This window comes from Monodelphis domestica, chromosome 1 (genome assembly GCF_027887165.1).
Source record: "Monodelphis domestica isolate mMonDom1 chromosome 1, mMonDom1.pri, whole genome shotgun sequence".
NCBI lineage: Eukaryota > Metazoa > Chordata > Mammalia > Didelphimorphia > Didelphidae > Monodelphis > Monodelphis domestica.
Window position 1 is genome coordinate 431,452,971 of NC_077227.1, and position 14,579 is coordinate 431,467,549.

General features: G+C 38.9%; 1 protein-coding gene across 1 annotated transcript; it reads right to left on the minus strand.

Annotated features, from left to right (window-relative positions):
- Positions 1-13,205: 13,205 nt before the first annotated feature.
- Positions 13,206-14,153, minus strand: LOC100010284 (olfactory receptor 10A4-like). The gene has a single exon (XM_001363220.3). It carries the CDS (start codon positions 14,151-14,153, stop codon positions 13,206-13,208), a length of 948 nt encoding a protein of 315 aa, XP_001363257.3.
- Between the last annotated feature and the right edge of the window lie 426 nt (positions 14,154-14,579).

The following is a 14,579-nucleotide window of genomic DNA, read 5'->3' on the forward strand; positions in this document are numbered from 1 at the left end:
CCTGGACCTCCTCTTCCTTAAGGAAGGGGGCCTCTGTGCAGCCTTGGATGAAGAATGCTGCTTCTATGTTAACCTCTCGGGGATTATCATGGACTCCCTGAGAAAGCTACGAGAAGGTCTAGAAGCCCAGTGGAAGGAGAGAGAAACTGCTAGCCCTTGGTACACCCACCTTTTTAACTCTTCTCCCTGGCTCACTACCCTAGTCATGTCCCTTATAGGGCCCCTTATAATCTTAATCCTACTCTTAACATTTGGCCCCTGCATTTTCAACCGCCTTGTTCGGTTCGTGAAAGACCATCTGGATGCCATCCAGGTGTTGGCCCTCCGACAACAGTATCAAGCCCTAGCCACCATCGAGCCCTAGGCTGAGGGCTACAAGCTGTCTCAGTGGGCAGACCTTCCCTCTGCCCCCTGAGAGAAAAAGAAGAGGGGAATGAGGGAGGCCTGAGCAGGAAACTGCCCAGCCTTGGAAGTTCAGAACGTCCATAAGCAGACCTCTGATGGAAAACAAAAACATGTCACAGTCCCAGCAGCAGTATGTACCAGATAAGAACTTAGGGGCCAAGCAGATCCCCGGAGAAAAGCATAAACATGTCAAAGTTCCAACAACAGTATGTACCAGATAAGGACTTGGGAATGGGTATATAAATCTCTGCATCCACGAACTACAATTGGAACTCCCATGCTGAGCTCCCCTGGTGTGCATGTAAAAAATAGACTTGAATACAGGACTACAATCCCCACAAGCCTTTACTCCACTTCCCCAAAATGCTTTGTAATCTCATGGGAATTCTGAGGTGGGCCGAGATTGAGGAAGGATTTAAGCTGGTGGCAAAGGTTTTTGGGGCTCTTTTTGGACTTCTGTTTTGGAGCAGAGGCGTCTCTTCCATGATGTGAGGTTATTTTGTCTAGGCCTCTGGCCTAGGCACATGTTTCTTACTTGTATATTCTTTAATCCTTAATCCTTAATAAACCTCTAAAAATATAATACTCCTTGCAGAGAGAAACTAATTTCTACCTGTCATAGTCTCTCCCCATATCCCTAAATTTTAATCTTTATAGATGGCGACCATGAAGGGATATGGCGACCACTAGATTGGATGAGAACTTCTCAAATTTTTTAGCTTAGATAATGATTTTTTAAAAGCCACATTTCTCCAAGATGCTCTTTAGAAAACCATCTTGATCAGCTCCTGCCTGCGGCCCTCTCCGGCTCCTGCTTCTGCTCCTGGCCTCTCACCTGGTGCCCGAGCTCTCGGCCCTGCTTGTCTGCGCTCCAGCTCCTGGCCCTACCTGTCTGTGCTCTGGTTCCCGGCCCTACCCACCCCGGCAGTCTGTCTCTCACCCATCTGGCCTACGACCCAGAAGGCTCATCACCCTAGCCCCAGACCCATGAGCGTGACCCCAGCTGGCTCATCACCCAGATTCTTGGATCAGATCACTCAGGACTCATTGAGACCAGCTGGTAACAGTATTGGCCACATGGGTGGAGGGGAGAGACAAGAGGGAAAGGAGAATGTGTAATTTTCCCTTAGGCTAAGCCTCCATGTGGATGGGGATATTGACCACAGGGGTTTCATAGCAGGGGAGAGAGAAGAAACAGATTTTTTCAAACAGAAACTTAATAGCAATGGGCTGTTTAAAAGGATACCTTTTGACTCTTCTGGTAATTTCATTGACTTCACCTGCCTATCAGGGAGCAGACTCAGCCCAAAGATTCAACTTTAACTTTGACGGGGCAAATGGGTGGCTCAGCGAACTAATAGCCAGGCCTAAAGACATGTGGTCCTGGGTTAAAATCTGGCCTCAGATATTTCCCAGCTGTGGGGCCCTGGATGGGTCCCTTAACCCCCCATTGCTTAGCCCTTACCACTCTGCCTTCGGACAATAGACATTTAAATGGATAAGAACCCAAGGAACTTAAAGACTAGAGGCTATATTTTGAGGCATTTCAGACTCCAATGGTTTATAAAAAAAATCTCTGTACTCTATTGCATTTTTCTTGATAGTTTTAAGATATAACTTTGTGATTTTAAATTCATATATTACTGGATTCAATGTTATTCTCTTACACTGAAGGTTGATTGAATTTATTTTGAATGTACTGAGTTTTGACTACTGTTAAATTCTGTTTTTCCCCTATAACTACTGAACAAATATTATTGTAATTAAGCCCATATATGAAAAAACAGTTTTTCTATTTTGCCTTTGTAAAATTGTCATAGAGGAGAGATGGATTTCAGGACTGGTTATAATTGTATAACAGCCTTTGGAAAAATTAATGTGCTAAATATCTCAAATGATTTTAAGGGTTTTTAAAATATGATTTTTGCAATTTTTTTAACAATCTCTGGTTATTTTTGCCTGCCCCTACCACGAGGTAAGGCCAATAGTAGCTGAAGTGAAATACATTTTATAACCTCCAACCTTCCCGCATTTCTATATATGTGAATGGAAGTTGGGCAGTTAATCTCAGGGCATTTGTACCCTTAAAAAGCCTCCAAAAAAAAGGAGCATCTCTTTATTTATACTCTTCAGCTCACTACTTTACTTGTACCAGAATGATATATAGATTTCTTGATTATGTTCTAAACCCAAGATGAGTTTTACTTTGTTTAAAAAATACGTTTTATTCACCAAGGTTGAAAGATTGCTATGTTTGTAAAAATTGTGACAAATGTCCATCAATTCATAGGTTTTAAAAATGCCATACAGCAACTTATGTGAAATGTGAAAGTGTGTTTGTTTGCTATTGTAATTGATTGGGCTATTGAGAATTTTGGGGATTTTGGGGATAACTATATATTTATACCTTGTTCAATTCATTTGCCTTCTACTCACAGTGATGGCCAGATATTAAGAGGAAATGGATCCCATTTTTGGTGAGAAAGCCTTGTATTTTATATTTTCTTAGCTGACACAGAGTGTCAATGATTATAAGCTATATTTTTGAATTTTTTAAAGCTCTTTATTATTATATTTTTCTTGCATGTGCAATATACTTTTTCAGGTTTTTTTAAAATTTTTCTCTCCTTTTTATATTTGAAGCACATGTCACCAGCATTAAGATTTTCTTTGATCTTTTGACTTTTCAGTACTATAAGTTTGAAATACATTTGTCAGAGCATGCCCAAAAAGTTTGTGAGTATAAAAACGATGCCACTAATTATTTAAATAAATTATGGGACTTTGCTTAATGATTCTGTCTGATTCCAGGGCAAGATATACACAACAGAGCCATTGCACAGAGCCAAAGAAAAGCCAAACCAGGATGGATTGATGCACTTCTAGGCCAATACAAAGGTCTTGAACCTAGTGTGAGACTTGGGGTTGCAACACTTGACTTATGTTAAGATGTAGGCCTTCCTTGTGTCCACACTCACTCTGAAGATACTCACAGATGAGTATCCCCAAACTTGGCTCCAACTTGGCTCCTATAATCTGGTCCCCTTTTCTGCCTTTCATAGTGTGGTAACCTTTCTGTAGTCCTGGCTACTGACTGGGTAAATGCATCATTGCTTAGATCATTTTAATTGGGCCCTGATTGAAGGACCTGTTATAGATTTATTTTTCTTTTTACTTGGAATTTTTACACATAAGACTTTGATAGTCTATGTTTTCATCCAGAGTTTTTTCTTTTTTTTTGGATTTTCCTGATATCTTTTTAATATCTCTTGCCAATTGATTCATATACCTCATACCTCAGCCATGCATCCCTAAGTGATCCTTTTCAATCACCCTCTTAAAGGGGGGAATGTAAAAAGTATAATTATTTCAATTGCAAAGTTTAAATTCCTTTTGAGAAGAAGTTTAGGTAAAGAAGATGCTACTTCCCTGAATCCAGAACTGAATTGTTGGAGAAACCACCATGAAGAAGCCTCCAGACCACAAGTTGCACAAAATTGAACTTTGGGTGTGGTTGATTGAACATTTATTTGTATCTATATTTTCACGCCAAAGGGGACTGCCCCCTAACTGGCTTTTTGTCAATGCGTTCAGCAATTATTGTTTTTTTTTTCTTATCCTAAAATTATTGTAATCTTTAAATTGATTATGTTTTTATGATCCTTTGGGGAAGGACTTCTTCCCAGAGGATCAAATGGGGGAATTTAAAAAATAGAGTCGAATACAGGACTACAATCCCCACAAGCCTTTACTCCACTTCCCCCAAATTCTTTGTAATCTCACGGGAATTCTGAGGTGGGCCGAGATTGAGGAAGAATTTAAGCTGGTGGCAAAGGTTTTTGGGGCTCTTTTTGGACTTCCGTTTTGGAGCAGAGGCGTCTCTTCCATGATGTGAGGTTATTTTGTCTAGGCCTCTGGCCTAGGCACATGTTTCTTACTTGTATATTCTTTAATCCTTAATCCTTAATAAACCTCTAAAAATATAATACTCCTTGCAGAGAGAAACTAATTTCTACCTGCCATAGTCTCTCCCCATATCCCTAAATTTTAATCTTTACACGCACCAGATCAATAAACGAACCTTTTGCTTAATTGCATTGTCTATTGGTCTTCCGTGGTGGTGAGCAAAATCCCGGACCCTAACAGTATATAAGGGAGAATGAGCAGTTGGGCAATTCGCTGTCCCTTCATTATTGTCACAATTTTAGTTGGAGGTTGTACTACTATTTGTAATTCCCCTGTGAAATCTGAGTCTATTACTCCCAGGGTAAGAACTATTCCCCCGAGGGAGACAGAGCTCCTTCTTATAATGAGGCCCATTGTCCCCATTGGGCAGGGGACCTTTCACCCCTGTAGGGATGAGTGCAGGGGAGAATCAGGGGTCAATATGAGACCAAAGCCTGCTCAGAGGTCCAATCCTGTGCTTCCTGGGGTTGCTCAATGCAAGGAGTGGATTGTTGGGGAAGAAATGGGTTTTTCTGACTGAGCCCTACAGTTGTTGCCCCATTGTTTTGAGGGTCCCAGCCCGGGCCCCATTTGAAGTTTCCCTGTTGCATGTTTTGAGAAGGCCTTGATTGATAGTATTTGGGCAAATGATAACCTTTTCCACATCTGTTACATGGACCTGGTCCATAGTTGAATGTGGGTGGTGGGGTTCTGGTGGGTCGAAGGTCACTCTGTGGGCATTCTCTCCGATAGTGTCCTATTCCCCCACATCTGAAGCACTCTTTTCTAGCTTCTGGAGTTCTAATCACCTGAGGATATGTCTTTCCCTGGAGGGCTGCTACTATTGCCACTCCTTGGACAAAGGAGGGAGTGAAACCCCCCACGCCTTTACAATGTCACTGATGTTCTCTGTTCTTTTTACATTTTTGGAACATCCCCCTGGCAGGTCATATTGGCATTTTCGTATGCAAGCTGACTGATTACAATGTCAGCCGCATCCTCATGGGGGATGGTTCTCTTGATTTGCTGGATCAATCTATCCAAAAAGTCTGCATACTTTTCCTCAGAGCCTTGTTTGATATTGGCCAGCCCTGAAGTTAGCCCTTTTGATACTGGGATTTTTTCCAGGCTTCTAAAGGTGGTACATTGGTACAGAGTTTTCTTGGGCAGTTTATTTTGCTCTGCACAGTTTGTCCAATCATCCTTACCCAGCAACATGTCTTTAGTGATCCTATTTCCCTTTCTTTTGTTGTTAGCTGCTTCTCTCTTAGAGGCTTCTTCGTATTCCACTTTACAAAGGAGGAAATCTCCTCCTGTCAGACATGCTTTAGCAGTCTGATGCCAATCATAAGGGGTCATCCAGTTCCCCGTGAGGGTCTCTACTAAGGTTAAAGTGAACGGGGAAGTGGGGCCATATGAGGCACATGCTGTTTTGATTTCTTTAATCATTTTGTAGGGGAGAGGTCCCTACCTGGGCTCCACTTCATCATCTGAGTCTCCTCCCCCCGCATAAACGACCAGGAAGAGAGAGAAATCTCCATCTCTTTGTGCATTTTGTATTGCCCCCTGAAAACCTACAGTGCGGGTGGGGGCGGAGGTCGACTCTGCTCTCTTTTTTCCTTCCCTTTTCCCCTTGATATGTATAGGGGGTGGGGGGTGGCCTGAGCCTAACCAGAAAGTCCCAATTGGTGTTATATTTTGCTGCCTCTCTGGAGGGGAGTTTCTCGTCATTGTCCTCCTCCTCTTTAGACTCCTGGTCAGAGACTGAGACCCTGAAGATTTAAGTGCTGGAATTTTGCTTGGATAATAAGGGTGTTTTTTCAGTTGCAGACAAGTTTGAGAAAGTCTGCACAAGGCGAGTGGCCTCATGAGTTGGATCTAGTGCGTCCCTAAAGAGGGACCAGAATGAGAGTTCTTCTGTGGGGACATGTTCTGGGCCATGCTCAGCATAATAAGATTTTAGATCAAACACAATCTTTTCCCAAGTGTTTAAATCTATTGTCCCTTCCTCAGGGAACCAAGGACTGCAAATTTGGATAAAATCCAAGATTTTGGTTAATTAAGTCTTGCTGTCTTTGACTCCTCTTTTCTGTAAAGTATGCTTAATAATTCCAGTGAATAGCTTTCTTTCTTTAGATTCACTGTGTCCCATGGCGGTCCCTTTCTTCTCCTGACTCAACCTGTTCTGAAACCGCTCCTCTTATATTGGGAGTCCTGGATTACTCCCCCCCCCCAAACCCTGCTCTATCCACTGGGGGGGGGCGGGGGGGGGGTTTGGGGACCTCTTCCGGGAGGAGAACCTTATCCGTTTGAAACTTTTAGGGCTAGGGGAAGGGGACTTATCTTGCTGGGAATGGTCCTGTTCTGGTGCCAGATAATGTCATGGGCAAAGTCCACCCTTGCCCGAGACTCCAGGGTATCCCAACTGGTGGCGAAGGATCAGTCAACAAAAATAACAAATGGAAGACAGCTTAATCATTCTTTTCTTTTCTTTTCTTTTCTTTTCTTTTCTTTTCTTTTCTTTTCTTTTCTTTTCTTTTCTTTTCTTTTCTTTTCTTTTCTTTTCTTTTCTTTTCTTTTCTTTCTTTCTTTCTTTCTTTCTTTCTTTTTTTCTTTCTTTCTTTCTTTCTTTCTTTCTTTCTTTCTTTCTTTCTTTCTTTCTTTCTTTCTTTCTTTCTTTCTTTCTTTCTTTCTTTCTTTCTTTCTTTCTTTCTTTCTTTCTTTCTTTCTTTCTTTCTTTCTTTCTTTCTTTCTTTTTTAGAACTGGCATAAATATATCACCTTTAGTTGCTTCTGCCTCTCTGATGAGAAGAGGAACAAAAAATTCCTCCCAAAGCCTTCTTTTGTAGAAGGCTCTCACCTGAGCTGAACTTTGAATAAGAAACTCAGAACTAGAGGGAAAAATGAAGATTTTTTTTTAACTCAGTGGGACTAGTGGGAGACTATGGCAGCAAAGGTACTAGAGAGTTTCAGGCAATAGGAAAGAAGCTTATTTACATATTAAAGCAGGATTTAAGCAGACCAGAGCACAAAAGGCAATTCTCAGAATATTAGGAGATCACCTCACTTTAACAAAATTATGAAGAAAACCCTCAATGGGGCAAATAGGAAGCAATATAGTGGGATAGAATCAGGATTCCTACGGAGGAAATTCTAGGTCAATTGAAGAGGTCAGTCATGTTTTGAAGTGCCTATGGAAAACTCCTGTTTCTATTCACAAGTTCTTTATATAGGCCTCTCTGGGTTTTAGTGGGCTTCAAGACTCAGATTTATACATTGGGTCTGTTTCTAGGAAGGGAGCAGTTTCTCAGTGAAGGGACTGGGGTTAGATTCATTCTTTATGTGAATTTAACAGTACTATCAGTTTTTTCAAATAAGAAATCTGAGAAAGGAAATGAGATAAATCACCAATGGACAGAACATTCTGATTTTCAAATATTTTGTGATCACAAAACTCAATTTATTCCAACAATATTCCGGTACATGTAGGGATTCATATATTTGCACATTGATATAGACTGAAGTTGTTCCTTCCTATATTGTGATTCACTTATCTTGGCTTCATTGCATTGGGTTAAAAAAATATATATATATGTATTTATATACACATATATATATAAATACTGCATCACAAAGTTTTCTCTATATCATGGGATTTTGCATTTAAATATTGTACTGTACACAATGGAAATGCAATGTGAGATTGTACATGGCACACTATTGGCTGATGGAATAAAAGGCAATCAACCACAGCCCTGTGCTCTGTATCCTGGCCACTGATTGGCTTAGTGACTATGCCCATAGTTCAGTATCTCTCCTTGTCACCTTAACATTGATGATGTGTGATTGCTGCATGTAGTATTGCTCTGTGGTGTTGTGTTTTGTGAAGTTTTCTTAAAAGTTTGAATTTATTTTAAGCTCTATGCCACTCAAACATTCTGTACCTTCTAAGTGAAGGGTTTCAGTTATAATGAATCATGAAGATGTTGAAGATATATTCAAAAGCTAACTCTAAAGAGCAAAGTGTTTGTGGACCAGACTTATGGATATATTTCTAATATTTCACATACTTGATTCCTGAATCCTTAAAATGAATGCGGCTTAAATTTTGTGGAATTTAAAAATCAAACCTTTACTACTATCTGCAGTCTGAAAGCTAGCAAGTAAGTTCTAAAGGCCTTTTTTAATGTCAAAAAACAACCCTTGCTGGTGCTCGTGTGAGGGAAAGGAGAAGGTTTCACATGAGTTTCTTTCCTGGGCAGCTGGTGGTACTACTGTATCTGTTCCTTTTGGTTGTCGATACTGTGTTCTAACTTCTGTTGTCCTGCTTGTTTGATTGATATCTTACAACTCCCATGGCTACAATCCTCAATAAAATCAGTTCAGCTCCCTCCCTCCCTCTCTCTGACCTGCTGAGGAGGAGGCTGAAATGATCTCTGTGCCTCTTTGTGTGTTTCTTATACTCATGTCCTTTCTCCCTTAATCTTTAACCCTTCCACCCATAATGGCTCCTGGCTTCCCATCTAGATGCTTAGACCTATGCAAGAAGATCATGAAGTAACTGGACTGCTTCACTAAAGTTTCTGAAAGAAAAGTGTTTAAGAGCATATAACGTGTTTATAAGAGTGTGGAAAAGGTTTATAGGAGAGTGGGAAGGATTTATAAAGCTTTAAAATATATACAAATAATAGAATGAATATAATGCCACTACTTCACAGATTTTCATCTATCGATGGGGTCTTTGAATGTAACTCCCAGGATAGGTGAGGGATCACTGTATATTTACTATTTATGAATTGGAGTGCTGGGAGCCATCAGGCCACAATGCCTTGACAGAGTCATGCATGGTAGCTAAGGAGGCCACAGAGTGGCCCTTGGCAAGATGTGATTGCCCACTCAGTCCCCCTTAGCATAACCCCTCTCATCAATGCCCCTTACCTATGGAATTGACATGCTTATTATTCCCCCTAGTCTCAGAAGGAATAATGCAAGAGCAAAATGCTTGTACCCTAATTCTCTAAAACATCACCAAAAGATCAGACCCTCAAACTGAACCCCAAAAGACTATCATGGGTTAACTTTTACTTAGACACATAATCCCCAGTGGAACCACAGCTACAGGCCAAACCCAAAACTTTCCCACTCACAGAAACCTATTCTCATAAAGCCAGCACACAAATCAATCATAAAGGCCCATACAATATGTACAAGTACATCAAGCTTCAATATGCCTCAATGACTCAATTTCACAAACCAGTAACTCAGAAACTCTCTAGTAAACCCTGAAAAATGATCAGTCTAATATTAAATCTGAATTGTGTTTCCAGTACCCCTCAACCTCAATGATATGATTGTTGAATTGTCTTTTAAGAACTTCTGATTAATTATTCCATTTTATTAAAAGCAATAAGTAATTTTCCTTGATTGTTTATAAGTTCAAAAACTTTTCACAAGCTAAAGAGAAACAAGCCACCTGTGACAAAATCATTTATCTTGTGTGAAATCTTTATGCTATCTGTAATCACAATACAAGAATATAAAATGTTAATCAAGTGATTTGTTAAAAGTTAATGTATCACTTTTCCAATTATCTCTCTTTGAGCATGTGTGTTGGGTAATGTGTCTGTGTGCCAAGAAAATGGTATAAAAATAAACACCAGGCTTGGGGATGGCAGAGCGGCTATCAGATGCAAAGCAGTCCCATGGCTGTAAAGATACAGCTGTCTTCTGTTTGTTATTTTTTTGACTGATCGTTTGCCACCTGTCAGGAATCCCTGGAGTCACAAGTGAGGGTAAGTATGTAACTACATTTTGTTAGTAAATAACATATCTATAGCTAATCATAACATTGTTAGTACCCTAACTATACATTGTTTCACTCATTTAAGTAATGATTCAATGTGACCTAATCATGTTTATGTTTTGTGTTTGTGTTTTATTATGTTGTTACTTTTGCTATGTCATGTTGTTTTGTTATTTAAATGTCAGTGTTACTGTTATGTAAGAGTTATGTTACTGTTGTATGCAACATACGTAATCCTACTTCAGATCTTTCTTTCTCTTCTCACCTCCCCTGAATAGTTTTCTGCAATTCCAGAGTAGTAAATATATTTGTGTTTGTATGTGAATAAATACTATGCCATTATTTACTAAAATACATTACCCAAAGTATAAACTCATTAGTCCATTTATCCTTTAATCCTCTTCATTGAATGTCCATTAATTCCTGAATTCTCCTCTTCATCTGTATTGTCCTCTTCTATCCTCTTCTGCAGGAATAGTCCTCTCCTTACTGATCTTTTTGACTACAGACTCAATTTGATTAATGATTCTATCTTTCTGCAATCTCTTCTTCATTTTCTTCTTCAATGATTTGTACATTTTCATTATTTATACCATGTGTTAATTTTATATGTGAATAATGATACCAGGAATCTCTACCCAAAACTTTTACTGAAGATGGAGAAACCAACACAATAGTGTAAGGACCTAACCAACTTTCCTGTGTTGCTGATGTTTTAGCAAAAAATTTTACATATACCATATCTCCTGGTTCATAATTATGAAGAGAATAATCCAAAGGACCAGTTTGAATTAATACTCCCATATCATGTAATTCTTTTAGTCTTTGTTGTAAAGCACTTAAGTAAGAAGCAAATTGACAATGTCCTCCTAAGAGAGATGTATAGACTGTCTTACAAGTTTTTGCTTATAGTGGAGCATGTCCAAATCGCATTTCATAGGATGATATATGTAAATCTGCTCTTGGCCTCATAGGTAAGTAAAACAAAGCTATGGAAAGAATCTCTGGCCATTTGAGATGAGTTTCAACACAGAGATTCCCCACAATAGTCTTTATTTCCTTATTCATGAGCTCCACTTGCCCTGAACTTTGAGGATGATAAGGCACATGATATTTTGGTGTTATTCCTAGATTTTCATAGACTCTTTTCAGGATGTCTTGAGTGAAATGGGATCCTTTATTGGAGTCTATTGTTAATGGTACTCCAAATCTAGGTATAATTTCTTTAATCAACACTTTCACAACAAAGTTAGCTGTATTTATATTTGATGGAAAAGCTTCAGGCCATTTGGTTAATCTATCACCAATTACCAAGCAAAACTTGTATCTTCCAGCTTTTGGCATGCTGATGTAATCAATCTGCAGACTCTCAAATGGACAATATGCTAAATGTCTACCATCTAAACCTTTCTGTCTGAATGCTCCTTGATTGAATTTTTGTTAAACAGAACAGCTTGAGAAGATCTTATTTGCTACAGTACTTATTCCAGGAGCAACCCATTTTATCTTTAGGTGTTAATTACAGCTTGAGTAACAAAATGATCTTTGTGTGAATGGCTTGACACAAATAGGTATACTGCTTTTTTCTTTTTCTCAAATTCAGGCTTTTTGGGGGCATAACTTTTAAGTTGAGTCCAGCAGGAGGGTTTCTTAACTCTGTCCTGTTGTTAGATTTGGTTTTCAGTCCCCTAGGAGCATTTGGTTTTTAATCAGTGTGGAAAGGTATTCAGAGGTCTGAACTTTTACTGCCTCTATGCCACCATCTTGACTCAGACCTCCAATATTTTAATTTTTAAAAGGTATTCCTCTGTTTTTTTTTGTATGTGTTCTCAGTTTTGTTAGCATATAACTGACATAATAGGTTTTGCTAACTCTTTTTATTTCTTTTGGTTTTCTTATGATTTCACTTTACTCATTTACTATCAATTTTATGCTCTCTTTTTAATCAGATTTATATATATATATATAATTTTACAATTTTAATTAATGTTTTCAAAGAACAAGTTTTTGTTTATCATTCCTATAGTTTTTGTTTCCTGATTATTTTTGCTTTAATTTTGAATATTTCCTTTTTTAAGTTGTAAAAGTTTTGATTCTTTGTGGGCTTTCTAATTAAAAAAATTTTCTTTCATTAATCCTCTCTTTTTCTTTTTTGTAAATGCACATTTAGAGGGATATGGTTTTCTCCCTAAGGTTTGCTTTATTTGCATCCCAGAAATTTTGGTATTTTGTTTCATCATTATAATTTTCTGATGCATAATTACTGTTTATAATATTTGGTATTTGATCCACTCATTATTTAGAATCTCATTGTTAAGTGTCCAGTTGGGTCTATATCTTTGGTTTGTGCTTTAGTCTTTAAAGTATTCTTGAGTTATGGTCTTAAAAATGCATGTTACTTCTGCCTTTTTGCATTTGATTATAATATCTTTCTATTCTAACACATGCTTAATTATTGTAAAAATTCTATATGGGGCTGAAAAAGAAATGCATTTTTGGCAGTTTTATTTAGGAGATTCTATAAGTCTTTTAGCTCTAGTTGCTCTAACAGCTTGCTCAGTTATGTATTTTCTCTTTTGTTTATTTTTCTGTTAGATTTATCTAAAACTGAGTGAGGGAGATTGAGAATATTTGGACAAATTCATAGATCCCGTAAAATGGCAACTATATTCCTATAGCCCTTCTAACATCAATTATTTGCATTTTTTTTGTTATCTGTGCCACTTGAAAGTTTTGAAGTAAAATTTCAGAGTTATTTTAATTGCATTTTAACATTGGCATATTGCTGTAAATTTCACAAGTGTTTTATATGCATTAGTTCATTTGACCCTTACATCAGCCCCAAGTGGCAGGTACTATAGGGATTAGTAGCCTCTCTTTAAAGATGAGGCACAAGGTTACAGAAAGCTAGTAAATATCAGGAATGGGATTTGAACCCAGATCTTCCTGATTTCAAGACCAGCTCTTTGTCTGCTTCACTGTGTTGCTTCCTCCTCCCCCACTTCTGATCTTTAATTCTATCCTTACTTAGTTCCTTTTCTAGCAAAATTAGTTATAATTTCTGGGCTCCAAGGGCCTTTCGGAGTGTTCGATGGAGTGCAGCTTTTACTTCACTATTCCTTAAGCTGTAGATTATAGGGTTTAACATGGGAGTCACTACTGTGTAGAACAGTGAGAGCAACTTCTTAGTCTCAGGTGAGGTGTTCGATCGGGGCCGGAAGTAGGTAAGGATGGCAGTGCTATAGAAAAGGGAGACAACAACAAGGTGGGAAGAGCAAGTAGAGAATGCCTTTTGTTTTCCCTCAGCTGAGGGCATCCTGAAGATGGTAGAAAGGATTCGGACATAGGACCCTAGGATCAGTAGGAAAGGAAAGAGGATGAATAAGATAGTGGCTGTCAGTGCCTCCAGCTCAAAGAGGGAGGTATCAGCACACACCAGTGCAATTACAGGAGGGCTATCACAGAAAAAGTGATTCACTTTGTTTGGACCACAAAAAGGGAAGCTAAAAATCCATGATGTTTGTACTGTGGCCACAGGAAATCCAGAGAACCAAGAGGCAGCAGCTAGTTGGACACAGGCTTGCTGGTCCATGATAACTGGATAGCGCAAAGGATTACAGATGGCCACATAGCGGTCATAGGCCATGGTAGCAAGGAGGCAGCACTCAGCAGCCCCAAAGAAAAAGAAAAAATACATCTGAGTTGCACAGCCAACAAAAGAGATAGTTGTGTTTTTGGTCAGCAGGGTACTTAGCATCTTGGGCACAATGACCATGTTGAAACTAATTTCCAGGAAGGACAGATTCCTCAGGAAGAAGTACATGGGGCTATGTAGGGCAGAATCAGCTGTAGTGACCAGGATAATAAGGACATTTCCCATAAAAGTGACAAAATAAATGAACAGAAACAACAGGAATAGCAGAATCTGTAGCTCAGGGTGTAGGGCAGTGAAGCTCACAAGGACAAATTCATTGACTATTGACCAATTCCCCCAATCCATTCTCCTGGCCAGAGCTTGTGGAATATTCAAACTTTAGGGAGGAGGTGAAGGGGATGGAGAATATATCATCTATTGTCTATACTTTCATTGCACCTCACTGAAAAAAAACTGCCCTCCTATGAATTTTCTTTCTTACTTTTTGCCCTTACTTTATCCTCAAGTATCTGAAGATACAAACACTTGTATATTCCAAATGGCCCAGAGGATGAAAAAAAATTCATGTAGACCACCTTTAACCCTGCAAATTATTCAAGTTCTGTCTTCTATTTTCTCTATGGGGTTTGGTCACAAAAGATGTTTCACCATTATGTTCTTCTTCCCTCTCTCCTTTTGTCCGTCAATATTTCCAAGAAAGGCAGGGCATCCAGTAACTTTATTGCAGCAACAGTGAAAGTGTTGATATCAGAGAGGGGATTCTTATCTGCA

What these genes read in the sequence shown, in the direction of transcription:
- LOC100010284 (XM_001363220.3), bottom strand. Translation starts at nt 14,153, where the DNA reads ATGGATTGGGGGAATTGGTCAATAGTCAATGAATTTGTCCTTGTGAGC.